The sequence below is a fragment of the Hippopotamus amphibius genome, chromosome 17 (assembly GCF_030028045.1).
Source record: "Hippopotamus amphibius kiboko isolate mHipAmp2 chromosome 17, mHipAmp2.hap2, whole genome shotgun sequence".
NCBI classification, from domain to species: Eukaryota; Metazoa; Chordata; class Mammalia; order Artiodactyla; family Hippopotamidae; genus Hippopotamus; species Hippopotamus amphibius.
The window spans coordinates 41443181-41458496 of record NC_080202.1 but is presented as its reverse complement, the minus strand read 5'-3'; the positions used below and the strand labels follow the sequence as shown (position 1 = coordinate 41458496).

General features: G+C 54.7%; 1 protein-coding gene across 6 annotated transcripts in view; it reads right to left on the bottom strand.

The window, feature by feature from the left end:
- Positions 1-1564: 1564 nt before the first annotated feature.
- Positions 1565-15316, bottom strand: part of ATP6V0A1 (ATPase H+ transporting V0 subunit a1) — a 54086-nt gene continuing 40334 nt past the window's right edge. For 2 of the 6 annotated variants that reach the window (XM_057714238.1, XM_057714239.1), the window contains exons 18-21: positions 14805-14912; positions 9507-9624; positions 9039-9210; positions 1565-3200 (exon numbers count right to left, since the gene is read on the bottom strand). In XM_057714238.1, coding sequence (XP_057570221.1) covers positions 3107-3200; positions 9039-9210; positions 9507-9624; positions 14805-14912 — 492 coding nt within the window. In that variant the 3' untranslated portion in view covers positions 1565-3106. Of the gene's footprint in view, positions 3201-5419; positions 7125-9038; positions 9211-9506; positions 9625-14804; positions 14913-15316 lie in introns of those variants that run through there. The other 4 variants (XM_057714236.1, XM_057714237.1, XM_057714240.1 and 1 more) reach the window with 3 other exon arrangements.

Here is a 15316-nt window from a genome sequence, read left to right as displayed (position 1 = left end):
TTGTCCTTTTAAAAACTGAGGTATCTTATCTGTCTTTATTACTGAGTTGTAAAAGTTCTGTATATATTCCAGATACAAGTTCCTTGTTAGATACGTGCTTTGCAAATGTTTTCTTCCATTGTAAGGGCTGTCTTGATCCTGTCCTTCGAAGCACAAAAGTTTTTAATTTTGCTAAAACCCAACTTATCTTTTGTCTTTTTTTTTTTTTAATCACTTGTGCTTCTGATGTTATATCTAAAAACCATTGCCTAACCCAGGGTCAGGAAGATATACTCCTATGATTTCCTCTAAGACTTCTCTTACATTTAGGTCTGTGATCCATTTTGAGTTAATTTTTTTTTTTTTTTTTTTTTGGCACACGGGCTTAGTTGCTCTGCAGCATGTGGGATCTTCCTGGAGCTGGGATCAAACCCGTGACCTCTGCATTGGCAGGCGGATTCTTAACCACTGCGCCACCTAGGAAGCCCCTTGAGTTAATTTTTGTGTGTAGCGGATCGCACTCCACATTTGGTCTTTTGCATGTGGGGATACCCAGTTGTACTAACACCATCTGTTGAAAAGACTGTTCTTTCCCCACTGAACTATCTTGGCCCCTGTGTGGAAAATCAGTTGACTACACACGTTAGCATTTGTTTCTGAACCCTCAACTCTAGTCCATTGATTCCTAGTATCTATTCTTATTAGGCCTCCCTTTTTAAGTCAGTAACAGAGCAGAGGTTAAAAAAGCTCATTTACCTGCACGTCCACTCTCAACTTTTTGGGGAGCGGATGCTGGGTGTTGCACCCGGGCCTGTTCTAGGGCAGGTGGCCGTCAGGGAGGAGAGGGTTTGAGGAGCATGGAATGAACAGGGTGTTCCTGCCCCTCCTGGAGCAGCAGTTGTCAGCCTGCTGCTCACATTCCTGGGCAGCCCCTGCCCTGGAGGCCCCAGGAGGGAGGAATGGAGAGGGAGGGCTGAGAAAGAATGTGGTCGCCTTACATGGCAGTGAGGAGGGAGAAGCCCCCCCCCCCCCACTTCGTCCACCCCGCCTGCCTGGACAGCCTGTTGGCTCCTGGGCTGCCTGCCTCAGCACCTCAAATTCTCCAGCTGCCCTGAGGAACCAACCCCACGCTGAGCCTCCGCCTACACCAAGGTCAAAGGCAATCAGGGCTCAAAATAGCCAGGCTGCTGAGCCCTGGAGAGCACACTTGCAGAAGAGGAGAGGAGGGTGGGCAGATGCCCAGGCCCCCACATCCCCTTGCTGTTTGGGTGTGCGGTGCAGAAAGGGGGGATGGAGATGGTCCCCAAGTCCCCTCCCCAACATAGGTAGTGTGTGCAAAGCTGCCTTGGCTCAGGGAGTGGGGCTCAGGGAGTGGGAAAGCCCCTGGGAAACTTGAGATAAGGTGAGAATTTCACAAACTGTCTGGCCAGGACCACTGCAGCTGTGGCCTTTGATCAGAGCAAAAAGCAGAAATGCTGGCGGAGGGAAGTGGAGGCTGTAAGATACTAGATGGGCTCAAGAGGGCTGAGCCCTGAGTGACACGGGGGCTGGGGGCCACGGGCACACAGACGGGCAGCCTCCCTGATAGAGTCAAACACACTTTATTCAGCACAGGAATGTCTGAACAGAGGGCCTTGGGCAGGATTCCTGATAAAGAGCTCTGCTTCCAACCCCGCTGTAAACAGAGCAAAGATCATCATGTAAACCACAAGGACCAGACGGGAGGGGGCTCTGCACAAGGGCTGGGGCGGGTCACGCTGGCCGCTGGGCGGTGGAGCTGGGGCGGGCGGCCCAGCCTGGGAGAGTCAGTGAGCAGCTCTAAGAGGCTCCCTCAGACAAGCAGGGGTGGGGGTGGGGGTGGAGGCTGGGGCGGGGTGGGAAGGGGCCGACCAATTTCGGGGGGCCCCTCAACCACCGAAGGTATGGGGGTCAGTTTAGCTGAAGCAGCCAGGGCTGCTGCGCCAGCGCGTGATTAAAAGGCCCCAAGACCACGTCCTGCTGTGGGGGTGACAGGGGAGATGGCCCTTTGGGGGCGCTCCCTACCAGCCCCCAGGGCAGGGCATGCAGCTCGCACAACCACATGCCCTGACTGGCAGCCCCGCCAGTTGCCTCCAATCGGCAAATGGTAAATGACATTGACCTTCCCTGCCCAGGACCCACTTGCTCAACGTGGGGTCCGCGTGGAAGTGGGGAGGGGCACCAGTGGGCAGAGCAAGGCAGGTGTGCAGGCAGAACCGCCCTTGACGACTACAGTTCAGCACTCGAGACTCATGATTGGGGTGGGGAAAGGTCTCCAGGTCTGCACCAGCAAAGAGCATCGATGTGGACCCTCTGCCCAGGGGGCACGCTTGTGGCAGGGCCCATGCATGGCCTGAGAAGCAGCCACCACAGGAGCCAGCCAGGCCCTCTGTTTTGAGTCCTCCCAGCTGTGTATGTTGTGCTGGGTGCTAAAAGGGGATTCTGAGAAGGAGGAGGAGAGGGTGTGAGTTTAGGGTGGGGCTAAGAAGGGGGGCTGGGGTATCCAGGGACCCTTGGGGCTGCCAGGGAGAAGCTGCGCACGCTGGCACAGCTGGGTGCAGCTGAATTCCTGATTAACAAGCGCACTGAAGGCCAGAGGGGGTGGGCAGAGGACAGAAACAGCATCTTCCTGGACCCACCCCGCTAATCCAAGAGTGGGGAGTGTTAAAGAGCACCCCACCCCCAGCCAGTAATGAGAGTGGCAGGAGCAGGGGGCTCAGAGTCTGGCTGTGGACCGGGAAGGTGCTCCCTGCAAGCGCTTTGGGCTCCTCTGTACAAGCACAAACTGGTTCACCACCAGGGGGCAGAGGAAGGGGTGGACAGAGGCTGGGAGGGCGAGGAGGGTGCCCAGTGAGTGTGAGTGGGTATGAGTGACCGCTAGCGTCTGCTTCTCTCTAGAAAATCACTGCGCTGTAACACACAAAGGTGGAGGTGGCGGGGAGCCCGGGGAGGGCTGGATCTAAGTGACACACAGGTGGCTGGGGGAAGGGTAGCAGGGAAGACACAGATGCCGTGGCACACAGGGGTCACACCGGCCAGGCAAGCGGAGCACCGCTAAGCACTGTGGAGGGAGCGGGGAGGGCAGCCGGGCCACAGCCCCCACAAGGGCTCACTCGTCAAACTTCCCTTCCCGGATGTGTTCGAAGGAGAAGGGTAGGAACTTGAAACCGGTCCCACTGTAGAATTTATTCTGGAATTCCACCCTGGAGAAGGGGAAGAGGAGAGTTATCATTCCACAGAAACCGTCTGGGACTCCACAGTTGGGCCAGAACGATGCCCCGATCCCAAGCTCCCCAAGCCTCCTGCCGCCCACGAAGCCCAGACCTCGGCCTGCTCATGGCGAACACGACCCTAACCCTAACACAACCTCCCACTCGTGACGCCCAGGGCCTGCCCTCGGCAAGGGTGCACCACGCCGATGCACTGGTTTGGCCTCAGTTCCTGCTCTGTCCTGCTCAGCAGAGAGTGTGTTTATGCAAAACTCTCTGCAGAGGGCCGCGTGCAAAAAATGTTCAGTTGGCCTGAGTCTCTAACAATGATGAAGAAGAGCCCCCCAACACCCCCCCTGGCAGGGCCTACAGCAGACCGCCAAGGGAAGCCCGTGAGTGGCCACGAGCTCAGTGCAAGGAACCCTGGCAGGCGCCACTGTTTTCTTGTTTATTTCTCTTCTCCGGGGAGGAAGGAGAAGGGAGGGTTGCTAGCAAAGGGCGGAGGTTTTCGGTTTAGGGAAGGAAATTCCCAGGAAAGGGGGAAGTTAGGAGGGGAAGTCTTCTCAAAGCAATGGCAAAAATATTCTCCAACTACAAAAACATCTGAGAAAGAATTCTTCTCTTGGGGACTGAAAGGAAAAACAGCTTCAGCTCCTTTCCCCAGCAGCTCAGCATCCCTCCCTGATGGTCTCCTTGGGCCCTTCAAACTCTGAGGAGGCAGGAAGGAGTCCACGCCTGTATGCAGAGCCAGGCTGCAAGCTCGCCCTGGACAGCTGCCCAGCAACCAAATCACCACCAAATATGGGCAGAAAAATGCATGATTCAGAGGATAAAAAAGTCAAGGAGCGCTACCCTGAGGAATAGTTTCCACTCAGTGCTGTGTGACCCTGGGGGCCCCAGATCCCTGCAAGAGCAGGCGGTGCCGGGCCCAGGGCAGGCCACAGGCAGCGGCTGACAGCACAGCAAGGCACCAAGGTGCTCTCCACCTTCATGCCCTTCACTCAGCCTTCAGCCTTCAGCCAGGGCAGCCTCCCAAGATAAGGGAGGAATCAGTGAAAAGGGAGTGGGAAGAGAACTGTCTTCTGGTGGCCTTGAGAGGCCCTCAGAGGCCCCTTGGCCCTGGGGTGCTGGCTGACGACACTGACTGCAGAGCTGCCAGCTCCAGCCCCTGGGGAGAAGAAGGGAACAGAATTTTCTTGTGGGCATAAGAACAGGCAGCCTTCTCCCCAACCCCACATTCCAGGGGCTGCACCAAGGTCCCCAAAGCCTCCTGGCCCCTGCAGGATTCCCATGGCTAAGCCCCACTCAGACAAAATGGGATACAGGAGGGGGCGTTTCAAACGGAAGTCAGTCCCAGGACTCAGCCCCATGTCCCAGCACCCCCAAGAAGAGGGTCCAGCTCCTGAGGCCTCCTCTGGGGGAATGTGGTGGGGGTGGGGTAGGTTCCTGCTTCCCGTCCCCTGCTGTGAGGACTGAATCCTCCATGTTGGGTTCGCTGCGTCTGCAATGGTATTTCATTCAATGACTTACAGCCAGATAGCGGGCAAGCCACCATGGGGTCTGGGAGGTATCCGGAATTCTGACCTCTGGCTGGCTCATCACACAATCAATTCTAACTCCAAACTGGGTGAATGGAGAAGCTGCAGACGCTCTCAGATGCCCGAGGGGTCACCACCCCTCTCCTGGCATTGCCCTGCCTGCCTCATCTACATCAGGGGACACACACCTGGGATGGGGGCACATGGATTCTGCTGTGAGCAGATGGGGGTCCCGCTGACACACCACTTGATACCACTTCACCCACCAACTGCCACTCGAGGTTAGGGATTTAGGGGGGGTATCTCAGGGTCAGCCTGACTTCGCCTCCCTCCTTGGCTGTGCTCACCTCAACCTGCCAGCACAAAGCTGGAAAGCAGTTTCCCTGTTGGTCTCCCCACCCTCCCAGCCAGGGAACTGTGTGCTTCCTAAGAAAGTACAAACATAAAGTTCTCTGTGCCTGGGCACAGCGGGGCCCTGCTGGCCGCCCTGCAAGTTCTTCCTTCTCAAGGGACTCTGCTCTGGGTGCTTCCAGGGCCTTGCCACGCCCTGGGCCACTAAAATGCATTTCAGGACTCAGCTACCTCAGGGTAGCTGAGGGAGTGGCTGCCCAGGAGAACGCCGGAGACGCAGCCCCAGGCCGACCTCACGCCCCGGCCTGTGGGCCGTGTGTCCCAGGCCCGGCACTGCTCAGAGAGGGACACAGCCATCATGTGAGGAGAGCCTCAGGCAGTCAGGTGGGGTTCTCTGTTACCCCTGCCAGCTCCCCCACCTGCCAAAGGCCACCCGGTGGCCCAGAAGGACTAACTGGGAGTCCACAGAGAGAGCACTCCTGCTACACGACGGAAACTTTGTTTTCTTGAGTGAATGAAGGGGGGAAGGCCCAGGCCTCTTCCCTTTCCGGTGGGGGTGTGACCGGCAGAGGCAGTCTTAGGAAGATGGTTCTGCCCCTGTCTGAGCAGCGCCGGGCCTGGGGCACACGGCGGCTGATGGCCCACATGCGGGACGTGAGGTCGGCCTGGGGCCGCAACTCCGACGTTCTCGGTCTCCTAGGCAGCCACCCCTCAGCTACCCCGCGCTGTCCTGCTGTGGCACCACTGCATCCCTTACAACAGATTGGTCCCAAATCTGTCCCTTTAGCCCCCAGTCTGTGAGTGCGCACGTGGAATGTGCTAGGTAGGAAGGGATGAGGCTCCTGTGAAGGCAGGCCAAGGGGCAACAGTCTTTCTGTCAACAGCAGTCTGGTGTCCACAGTTACAGCCACAAATTACACCCCTGCCTTTGCCTCTTCTGAGGAAGAGAAGACATCTCATTACGGTAGCCAAGAAGGCCAAGCACACTGCACGCAGTCGGTGGCAGGAAAAGAGACAGACATAACTCAGGAGGAGACTGAATCAGCAGGCGGGCGTGTGAACCTGCTCACTGCTGTTTTCAGATGTCGCCCGCCTCCTTGTGACCTGTGGTTTATCCTTGTTATCAAATCAGATGTTTTTCTTCTTGTCCCTACAAAAGAGACCCAGAACTTGTGTAATGGGACAGGCCTCACACCAGAATCAGCAAACCCCAGCTGAACACCAGGGGTAAAGTGACAGGTATGAAGGTGCCCGGGCTGGACGCCAGAAAAAAATCACAGCAAGGTCCCTGCAGCCATTTTCAGCGGGCCCAGCTGTTCCCACCCCTCAGAGGATGGCCACAGCTCGGAATTCCTGCAGTCCTGCTGGACTGAGAAGACGCAGCACCCTCCAGGCATGTCCACGCCTGGCCAGGAGGGGGTGCACAAGCACCGATTTCATTCTCTCCTTTCTGGTGGTGGGGGAGAGGCCCCCAGTGACGGGATTCCGAAAGTCGCATGAAGGAGTTTTCACTGTTTTTTCTCTTCTAGCCAATATCTCCACTACCAAACAACAGCCGCCACCACCCTGCAAGTGCAATATGTTTGATGAGCCTATTCCTTGCAAACTACATCTGCGAGGCGTTCAAGTCGTATCAGATGCCTCTCCCTGGGGCCTCCCTTCTCTCTAACAGACTGAAAGCAGATGTTTACAGGGCCATGGCCCTCTCTGCAGGGCAGCCGCACCTGCACTTGATCACAGGTTTATGTTGTGCCCAGGCACTGTGACAGTCACTTGGTCTGTGCATTATTTCCTATTTAATCACAGCAACCTTATCACACGGACATTATCCTCTCCTTTCACGTGAGAGAAAGTGAGGTTCAGAGAAGTAAGTGCTTTCCGCAGAGTCCCCCAGCCAGTGCCGGCGGAGTTGAAATTTGAACTCAGGTCACCCGATTCTGAAGCCCGCTCTCTCTCGCCACGCGTCACTTCCTTGGGCTCATACATGAGGACGTGGGAAGACGCCGTCACTTGAAGGCCACAGGTGGGCCTGAGGAAGAAGCAATCCTTCAGGCAGCAAAGCACGACCTCCCGATCGCCTCGGCTCACGCTGGACATCAGGCCCGAGCCCAGGCGGCCCTCCTGGCTCCCTGGCGCGCCTGGCTCCCTGCTCTGACAGGTCTGTTCCAGGTCCTTGGCTGCTCCCACCCACCCAGGGAGGAGGCAGCAGACTCCCGCTTGGGCTGGAGTCAAGGTGGGGTGGTGACTGTTCCCTCAAACCCAGGGCTCAGGAGACAGGGAAGTGAATAGGAAAGGAAGGAAGCCAAGAGGGCAAGAAAAAGTGAGTCACTGCAGGCCGGCAGCACAGACGTTCCCTCAGCCGAGCGGGAGGAAGTGTGCTGGGGTGAGCCTGCTGATAAGCCGAGGGCCGTCGGGCCAGCAGCAGCAGCGCAGCCTCCTGGCTCCCGGTAAACAACAGCTGGGCGCGGAGGGGAGGGGAGGCGGGAGGGGAGGGCCAGGCCCCACAAAGCACCACGTGCTGACGCGGCAGGACAGGCTCTCCTAAAGGAGCTTCTGAGGGAAGAGTAAGCCCTGGCCACGGCTCACCCTCACACGCCCCGCCGTCCCCCTCTGCAATTCAGAACAACAAACGGCAGAATCTTTGAGCGGGCTCAGCTGTGACCAAGCAAGGAGAAAATCAAAGATAAAGGGAGTGAGGAAGAGGTTTCTCAGGTTCAGATTTTGGTTTTCTTCAGCTTTCAAGAAGTGATGGAAAGAGACAGTCACAGCCCTCTTCTGACCATGAGGTCATTAACACCACAGGTCATCTTGTCCAGGGGGTCCTAAGGGAGGGTCAGTGAGTTTGTGAGCCCTTAAACTGGTAAAACTGTGTGCACACGTTGGGGGTGGGGGGGGGTGTTTCTTTGAGGGGAGGGTATAAAGCTTCCAGAGTCGCTGGACCCAAAAAGACAGGGAGAATCATAACGTAAAGGGGGAAATGGGGACATCCCTGGCAGTCCAGTGGTTAAGACTCCTTGCTTCCAATGCAGGGGGCATGGGTTCGATCCCTGGTCGGGCAACTAAGATCCCACATGCCGCGAGGCCAAAAAATGAAACCTAAATCAAACCTCCCCCTAACCCCCCAAAAAAAAGTCTCAAAAAAGGGGGGGGGAACGGAGACTCAAAGAGGTAGGGTTTGAGGTAGGGTAGCCAGATAAAGTATAGGATGCCCAGTTTTTAGCATAAGTATGTCCCATGGATGTTTGGGAAATACACTAAAAAAAATTCAGTGTTTATCTGAAATCCAAACTTAACTGAGTGATTTACTTGCTAAATCTGGCAACCTTACTTTGAGGTTATGGGACTGAGCTATCTCCATGCAGAGCCATTAAAAGCCACAGACTACATTAAAGAAAACTAGCAAATCCAAAATCTGCCCTTCTGAAGAAGCTGCTTCTGTGTACTGGGCTACACGCTGTGGGGCCAGGAATTCCCCTACTCACATAGAGCTGCCAGGGGTCCTACCCGAAGACACTGGCATGATGACAGAATAAGGGGGATGAAACAAGGGCACAGTGTGCTCTAGCACTTTCCTGGACTTAGAATCTATTCCAGAGCTGCTTTCACTGCTCTGAAGATAGGAGAGTTATATGCCAGTGTGAAAAACCCCAAAACAAACAAACAAACAAACAAAAAACCCCAGCCATAACCAAGAGCGCTGAAGAAGGCTGAAGACAGGGAGAGCCACTCTGACAATTCTCATCAGAGAATCCTACCTGGAGGCTGTGAAAGTGAACTGTGCTTTTCCGTGGACATTTCCTGAGGCTCACTACCAAGTACGTCCTTGGGTGAGAGGATGTGAAAGCAGACACTTCCTAGTGTCTCTGGAGTCTGGACAGGAGTAAAGCTGCCTTTGGTGCAGCTAAGGACACATCCCCACCCCCGGCCCTGCGCTGCCCCTTACCAGTGTAACCGGAGAGCGTGGAGGAAGGCTGAGAGGCCCTCCATGATCAGGAGGATGGCCACAGTCAGGGTGGCGAAGGCGGCGAAGATAAAGAACAGGGCCAAACTTCCCGCCAAGCTCTTCACACGCAGGCCGATGTGGATCACCATGGTCCAAAGCACCTCAGACAGCTCTGGGGAACGGGAAGAGACATGACACCCGGTTCAGCCAGGCCAGGGATGCTGTGGGCCTTGCGTTTCGCTCTGCCATCCCTCAACAGCGGCCTTCCTTGCCCCCTGGCTTTCTGTGACCTTACCAGCTAGCCTGGCAAAAGCACCGATCCTCCCAACTGGACATCATTCTCCCTGGATTCAGGAGTTGATAATTCCAGAGGCTTTATGTAATTTCCACTCTCTTTAAGCCCCAACCTGAGGGAGTGCCCGGAGAAGGGGAAAAACATAGTTGTTGACCTGGGAGAAATACACTCACGTGCATGAGCAAGGCTGAGGGCCCAGAGCCGCAGGTAGGAGGCAGTGTTGGAGATGCAGCCCAGGCAGTACTCAATGGTGTGGATGGCCTGGTGGACCATGGTGTCTCCAAAGTCAAACTGTCATGGGAAGAAACCAGAGAGAAGATGCCAGGCTGGGAGGGGCGTGTGCAGGGCTCTGAGCGCTGGCACAAACAGCTACACGGGCCCCGAGCCTCCGGCGCTGGACTCCTGGTGGCGATTTCAGTTGTGACGTCCCCAGAAATCCTGCCTGGCTGAGCCCCTGCCTGGGACACCCCATGCCTCTCAAAACACCACATTTTAATGAACTACGTCTTAATGAGACGCCTCTCGATACATCTGCTTTCTCTCCCTGCTAGGCGGTCCGCTCCGGAGGGGGTGCGAGCCGAGGTGGAAGCTGTCTGGCAGCACCCGCTCTGGCTGACTCCTGCCTCACAGCGCCTGCGAGCAGAGCGCCCTGCTCTGGATGAGCCAGGAGGGCAGGAAGGGCTCCTCCCCTGGCTGTGCGCCAGGCAACAGGCCACCAGGCTGGAAACTGCCTGCAGAAGACGAGACCTCTGCAGCCACTTCTTATTCTCACAACGTGGTGGCAGCAAGATAACCTCCTTTGACTTTTGAGACTTCTGAAAAGCTTACACAGGGACATGCTGGCAAAAGTTTTACAAATTCCTACTTGGACGGATGGTGAAGACCAAACAGAACATGTATGTTTTGTTTCTGTTGTCCCCATGCTCCCTTTCTTCCAGTTTTTGTTTTAACATCAAAGATTATTTTAGCCTAAAGGGGAGGGGCTGGAGCTAGCTTCCGGGAGCTCCCTGTTAGGACCACTCCAAGGGCCCCCAGGTGCACTTCCGGGCCTCGCTCTCCAGCGGGGAGCCACAGCCACTGAAGGCCAGGAGGCAAGCCATTCCCCTTCTGGGGGCCTCCCCACCCCTCCCCGCCTGGTCCAGACCAGACTCCAGGAGCAGAGGGCGGCTGCCCCGGGGGCTCCCCAGCCTGCCCTGCCCACAGGTCAGAGTCTCTGTTTCACCAGTTTCTTTCTAGACTCACATGACTTCACCCCCAAAAGATAACAGAAAGAACTGTCTTGAGAAATTGTATGAGGCCAGGAGAGGAGGGCTGGCTGGTAAGGCGCTAACAGTCCAGGCCTCACAGGCATGGCCATGGGGAGGGGGCCCGCTCCAACGCGCCATCTCTGGGCGACCGCCTCATTTTCCCTCACCTCTGACTATCTACACCCAGAGTACGTCTGGGCTTTTCTTCTGAAACAGGCTCTTCCAAGTCTCCTAGTTACCCTGGAAACTAGAGTGATCATAGTTACCCCAATCCCGACAATGCTGTGAAGAGCTCTCTGCCACCGCTGCTGGCCGTCGGCCCAAAGCCCATGGTCTGAGGAAGGACAGGCCCCCAGCTCCAAGGAGCACAGCGCTTTACTAAACAGTGACGGCGGCCCCTTTCAGCATTTTTACCCCACCTTCCCTCTCTCTCCCTTCCAGGCATTACTCTGGCTTTCTACTCTTCTTCATTCCCAACGTCCTGCTTTGTAACCTTGGGCAAGTTTTCTTATCTGTGTATTGGGGGGAGATACTAAGTGGGGTGAGAACTAAGTGAGAAGCCCAGCCAAGCACTTAGGAGTCTGTCACTGCCCCACACGAGTCAGCGATGACTGACCAGGGACCGCCACAGACGCCTCCCCGCAGCCCCACACACCTCGAGGCACGCCCCCCTTACCTCCCAGCCGGGAGGCCTAACAGACACCCTGTGACCTGAGCCTCCGCAGTGTCTGTCACTATCGCCTTGTCCTCCTCCCTCTTGAGAACGCTCACCTCCTCCTGGTTTCCCTCCCACCTCTGGATGTTCCTTCTCTGTCTCCTTGGATCCTCCTTAAATGCTGGAGCTCCTGCCTCAGCCCTCACGTCCTCCCGCTGCACTGCCACTCAGACCTTCAGCGGCCACCCCAGGAGGGGCTCCCAAATGGATGCCTCTTTTGTTCGTATTGCTTGTTTCCAACCAGCTGTGCCGCGCCTCCTCCTGCTGCACCACAGGTGCTTCAAACCCAACGCCACCTGAACTAAACTCATTGACTGCTCTCCTCTGACCCACCAAGACCTACCTCTGCTCCTCGTCCCGTGTCTAACGGGGGTCACTACTAGTGCCTCAGGTGCCCAAACCTGGAAGTCGAGCTTGACTTTCCTTCTACTTCCTTCATCTCATATTGGTCCCTTCCTTTCCAACACCCACTGCAAATGCCTTACTTCCCTTCAGGCCTCCCAGTTCTTTCCTGACTCCTCTCAGATGGTGCCCATCCCCCATCCAATATGCTCTCTACCCTCCACTAGGGTATTTCAGCAATGGCATGTACTATGTCTCTTCCAGCTTCACTGCCCTCTGATGCTCCTTCTTACCGAAATTCTCTACTATGGCTGGTGTCTGCCAGCCTCTAGCTTCCCTTCTCACCAGTCCCTCAACTCCTGACTCTGAGCTGCAGCCAAGCTGAATACTTGATTATCCCCAAGATGTGTCTTTATGACACAGGGCTCTGTATCTTTATGATAACTGTACATACTGATGGATCTACGTTCCGCCCCCCACCACCTGCCTCCGAGACTCCGGCTTCACCAGACTAACCTCAGCAATAATTTCCTTAAGGAATCCTTTCCGGGTCTCCTCTTCCCTATCCCCACCCCAGTGTGTCAGGTGCCCTCTTCCTGTGCTCCCACAGCATCCTGGGCACACCTTGATCACAGCATCTGTCACCCAGACTGTCTCCTCAATTTGGGAGTTCCTTGAAGGCAAGGACTTGTTTTGCTTCTCAGTTCCTACAGCTCTAAACAGAGAGCTTGGCACGTGGAGGCAGAATGAATGCATGGGTTGGATGAATGTGCCTGGTGAGAGGACACAGTGGGGACAGGTCCCACTGACCCTTGCTGAGTGCTTACAGCCGTCAGAGATTTCCCAGACAACTAACGAGCCTGGCTCTGGTTTGCAGCTGGACTGAGCATCCTCCAGGAAGAGGGACTGCTGCTTCCACCTGTGACGTACTTAGGTAACCAAGACAGTTATCTAAATCTGGCTGTACAGAACTAGATTGCGTATGTGCCTGATGAAGATAAAATGTCCTCACTACTTAGGACACCATGGGAAACGAACCTCTGAGGGAGCTGGGGGCCAGAGACTGAGGAGGCTGAATTCCACTCCATCTTGTTTGGATGTCAGCTCCCCTGGGACATGGCTACAAATGAGGGCCGTGCTGACAGGGACCTTCCAGGTGGCTCAGCCTGTGGCTGTGCACAAATGAGTGGTCCAGAGGAACACAAGAGCTCCTAGATGGCAGCAAAGGAGCCTCTCTGCCTTCAGGAAAACTGAGCACTGCCTGCTTTCACACAGAACAGCAAAGCTTTTTCCCATTCCCAGCCCACTGCCCCCTTAGAGAGGACCAGGAAAGCCAGCAAAGGGAGGGATTCACAGGTCTGGGTATTTTAGAGAGAAACCTGGGGGTAAGATGCAAACAGTGCAGCAAGGCCTATTAAAAGCCCAATTCAAAACTTGTATATTGCTAAATGAATTACTGCTGAGCTAGAAGGCCTTCTACTCTGGCTGTGACCTGAATATTTAGCCAACTTTCTTTCTACTCTCTGTTATTTTCCATGTAGGGCTGGTATAACACGAACTCCTTTCACGCAGATGGATTGTTTTTTCTGGGATGCACCTGAGAGGCAAAGCCTCCTTTTGAAAACTGTCCACCTTCCAACTGGGCCACGTGGAGGTAAAGCTGACCCTAAGCGAGGGCCCAGCATTCTCACTCTAAGCGTCATCAAGCCGATGAGGGCGGCAGGAAGAGCTTGGCTGCACCTCAGACAGGGAGGAAGGGCAAGCTTTCCCATAAGCACTCAGAGGAGCAGGGAGGAAACAGTTACTCCCGGGGCAGAGCAACCATACATAACAACACAGGAGAGGAAGGCAGGAGCCAATGGGATTTAACTCCCAAGGGGAGTCACTTCAAGAATGCCAATGCAGACATTACTTGTAGCTCCTTGTAAAGCCATTCTCAAGGCATTAGATCAGCAAAGTCAATGAAACAAAGACAAAGGTGACTGACAGGAGATGCAGTTAATGGAGATGAGCTTTTTCAGAACACAGGTTCACAAATTGGTTAGAAATGGCCAGTGAGATGCAGGATACATGGGTGTCATGTGTGGCCCCAGGATGCAGCAGGGACAGCAGAGTGATCACAAGGACGGGAAGAGAAGCTCCAGATAAACATGAAGCTAAAGCCAGCTTGTTTCTTACCACTTCGTCCTCGGTAGGCTTGAAAATACAAATTTACACTTAGTGGGAAGCCACGCCACACACAAGGCCACAAGTCATGAGTACAAGGCTACTGATTGCTTCTTGTGGGGGGTGGGGAGGGCTGGGGGGTGTGAATGCTAAATGGTCTAACATGGTGGAGGCGGGCCTCCTCAGCATAAACGGAAAGCAAAATTAGCAGGACTTATTTTTAAAAGGCATCCCAAGCGTTGCAATTTTTTTTTTTTAAGTCATACACAGAGTAGACACGGTCAGTCAGACTGCAAAGTCCAATCCCCTGGGTCCTCAACTCCTATTCTATCTATTTACTTGAAAAAGAATATACTAAATAGATGAGATTCAAAAGTTCAGCTCAGAGGCTTTGTGGTATGAACGGTCAGGCAAGAAGACTGGATTAAAAAAAACTGAGCTTGAAGGTGGTGGTTTAAGGAAAAGTCTAGCTTGGCTAGATTTCACTCTCCCTCTAAAAAGTAGGCAAATCACATTTTCAAAAGGCTCAAATAAAATGTCTGCAACAAGAGCACATTAGTGGAAGAGGACTTCAAAAGTCCCAGTGATTAAAGTTCCAATGGGAACCATTCTGGGGAGGGGCCAGGGATGAAGGAGCCACTGTACGTGGCCCGGTTTCTGGCAGTAAGAGCCGGGGCGCTGGGGCCGGCTCTGCCTCGTCCTGCCTCGGCCCCGGGGACAGCAGTCAGTAACTGAGATCTGCGCGCAGGGTACTGAAGGCCGCTGGAACTCAAGAAGCCGGACAACAGAACAAAACTGTGGCGGGCTCTGCAGGCAACACCTGGAGTTTAGAGCAGGGGCCACTGGAAAAAGCTGTGGTGCCCTAAGAGGCCCAGGAAGCAAGCTGATGCTCAGTATTAGCATTTTCATTTTTTAAGGAGCGGACAAGAGTGAGGCCACTTAGGGACACAAGACTAGGGCTGACCCGACGTGAGAGAAGAAGCCCACACCGCTGATCTTACCTCCTCTGCGTCCTCTGAATGGGTGGAGAGCTGGTCATGCTGAATAATCTCAGCATCCTCCTCTGTCGGTCCGTTGCCCACCCTGATCCCACCAAAGTTGAGAGTTCCCTACACAGATGAACAGAAAGAGTAGAATTTGCCTGGGCTTTAACGTGACATTCTGTGACGTGGGGAAGGGCGACGGTTAGTACATACAAACCTCAGAAAAGCATATATTCTAACAACAAAAACAAAATACGCTGATCAAACAGCTAGGTAAAGCCAAGCCACTGTTCCCACCCCAACCACCACCGCCCAGCCCAGCCCAAGCTACATTTACCACCTCATCCTGATCAGATGCAACAGGCAGTTCCTGCTGCACCAAGAGATACCAACCTCGCCTTGGCCGATGCCAACTGAGAATCCTGCTTGCATGAAAAGCTTAACATGAACAGTCTCCCAACAAGCATAGCTCTATCTATAAAGAGTTCAAGGGCCCAAGTTTTTCTGGAACTAAAGATTAGACTTTCTAA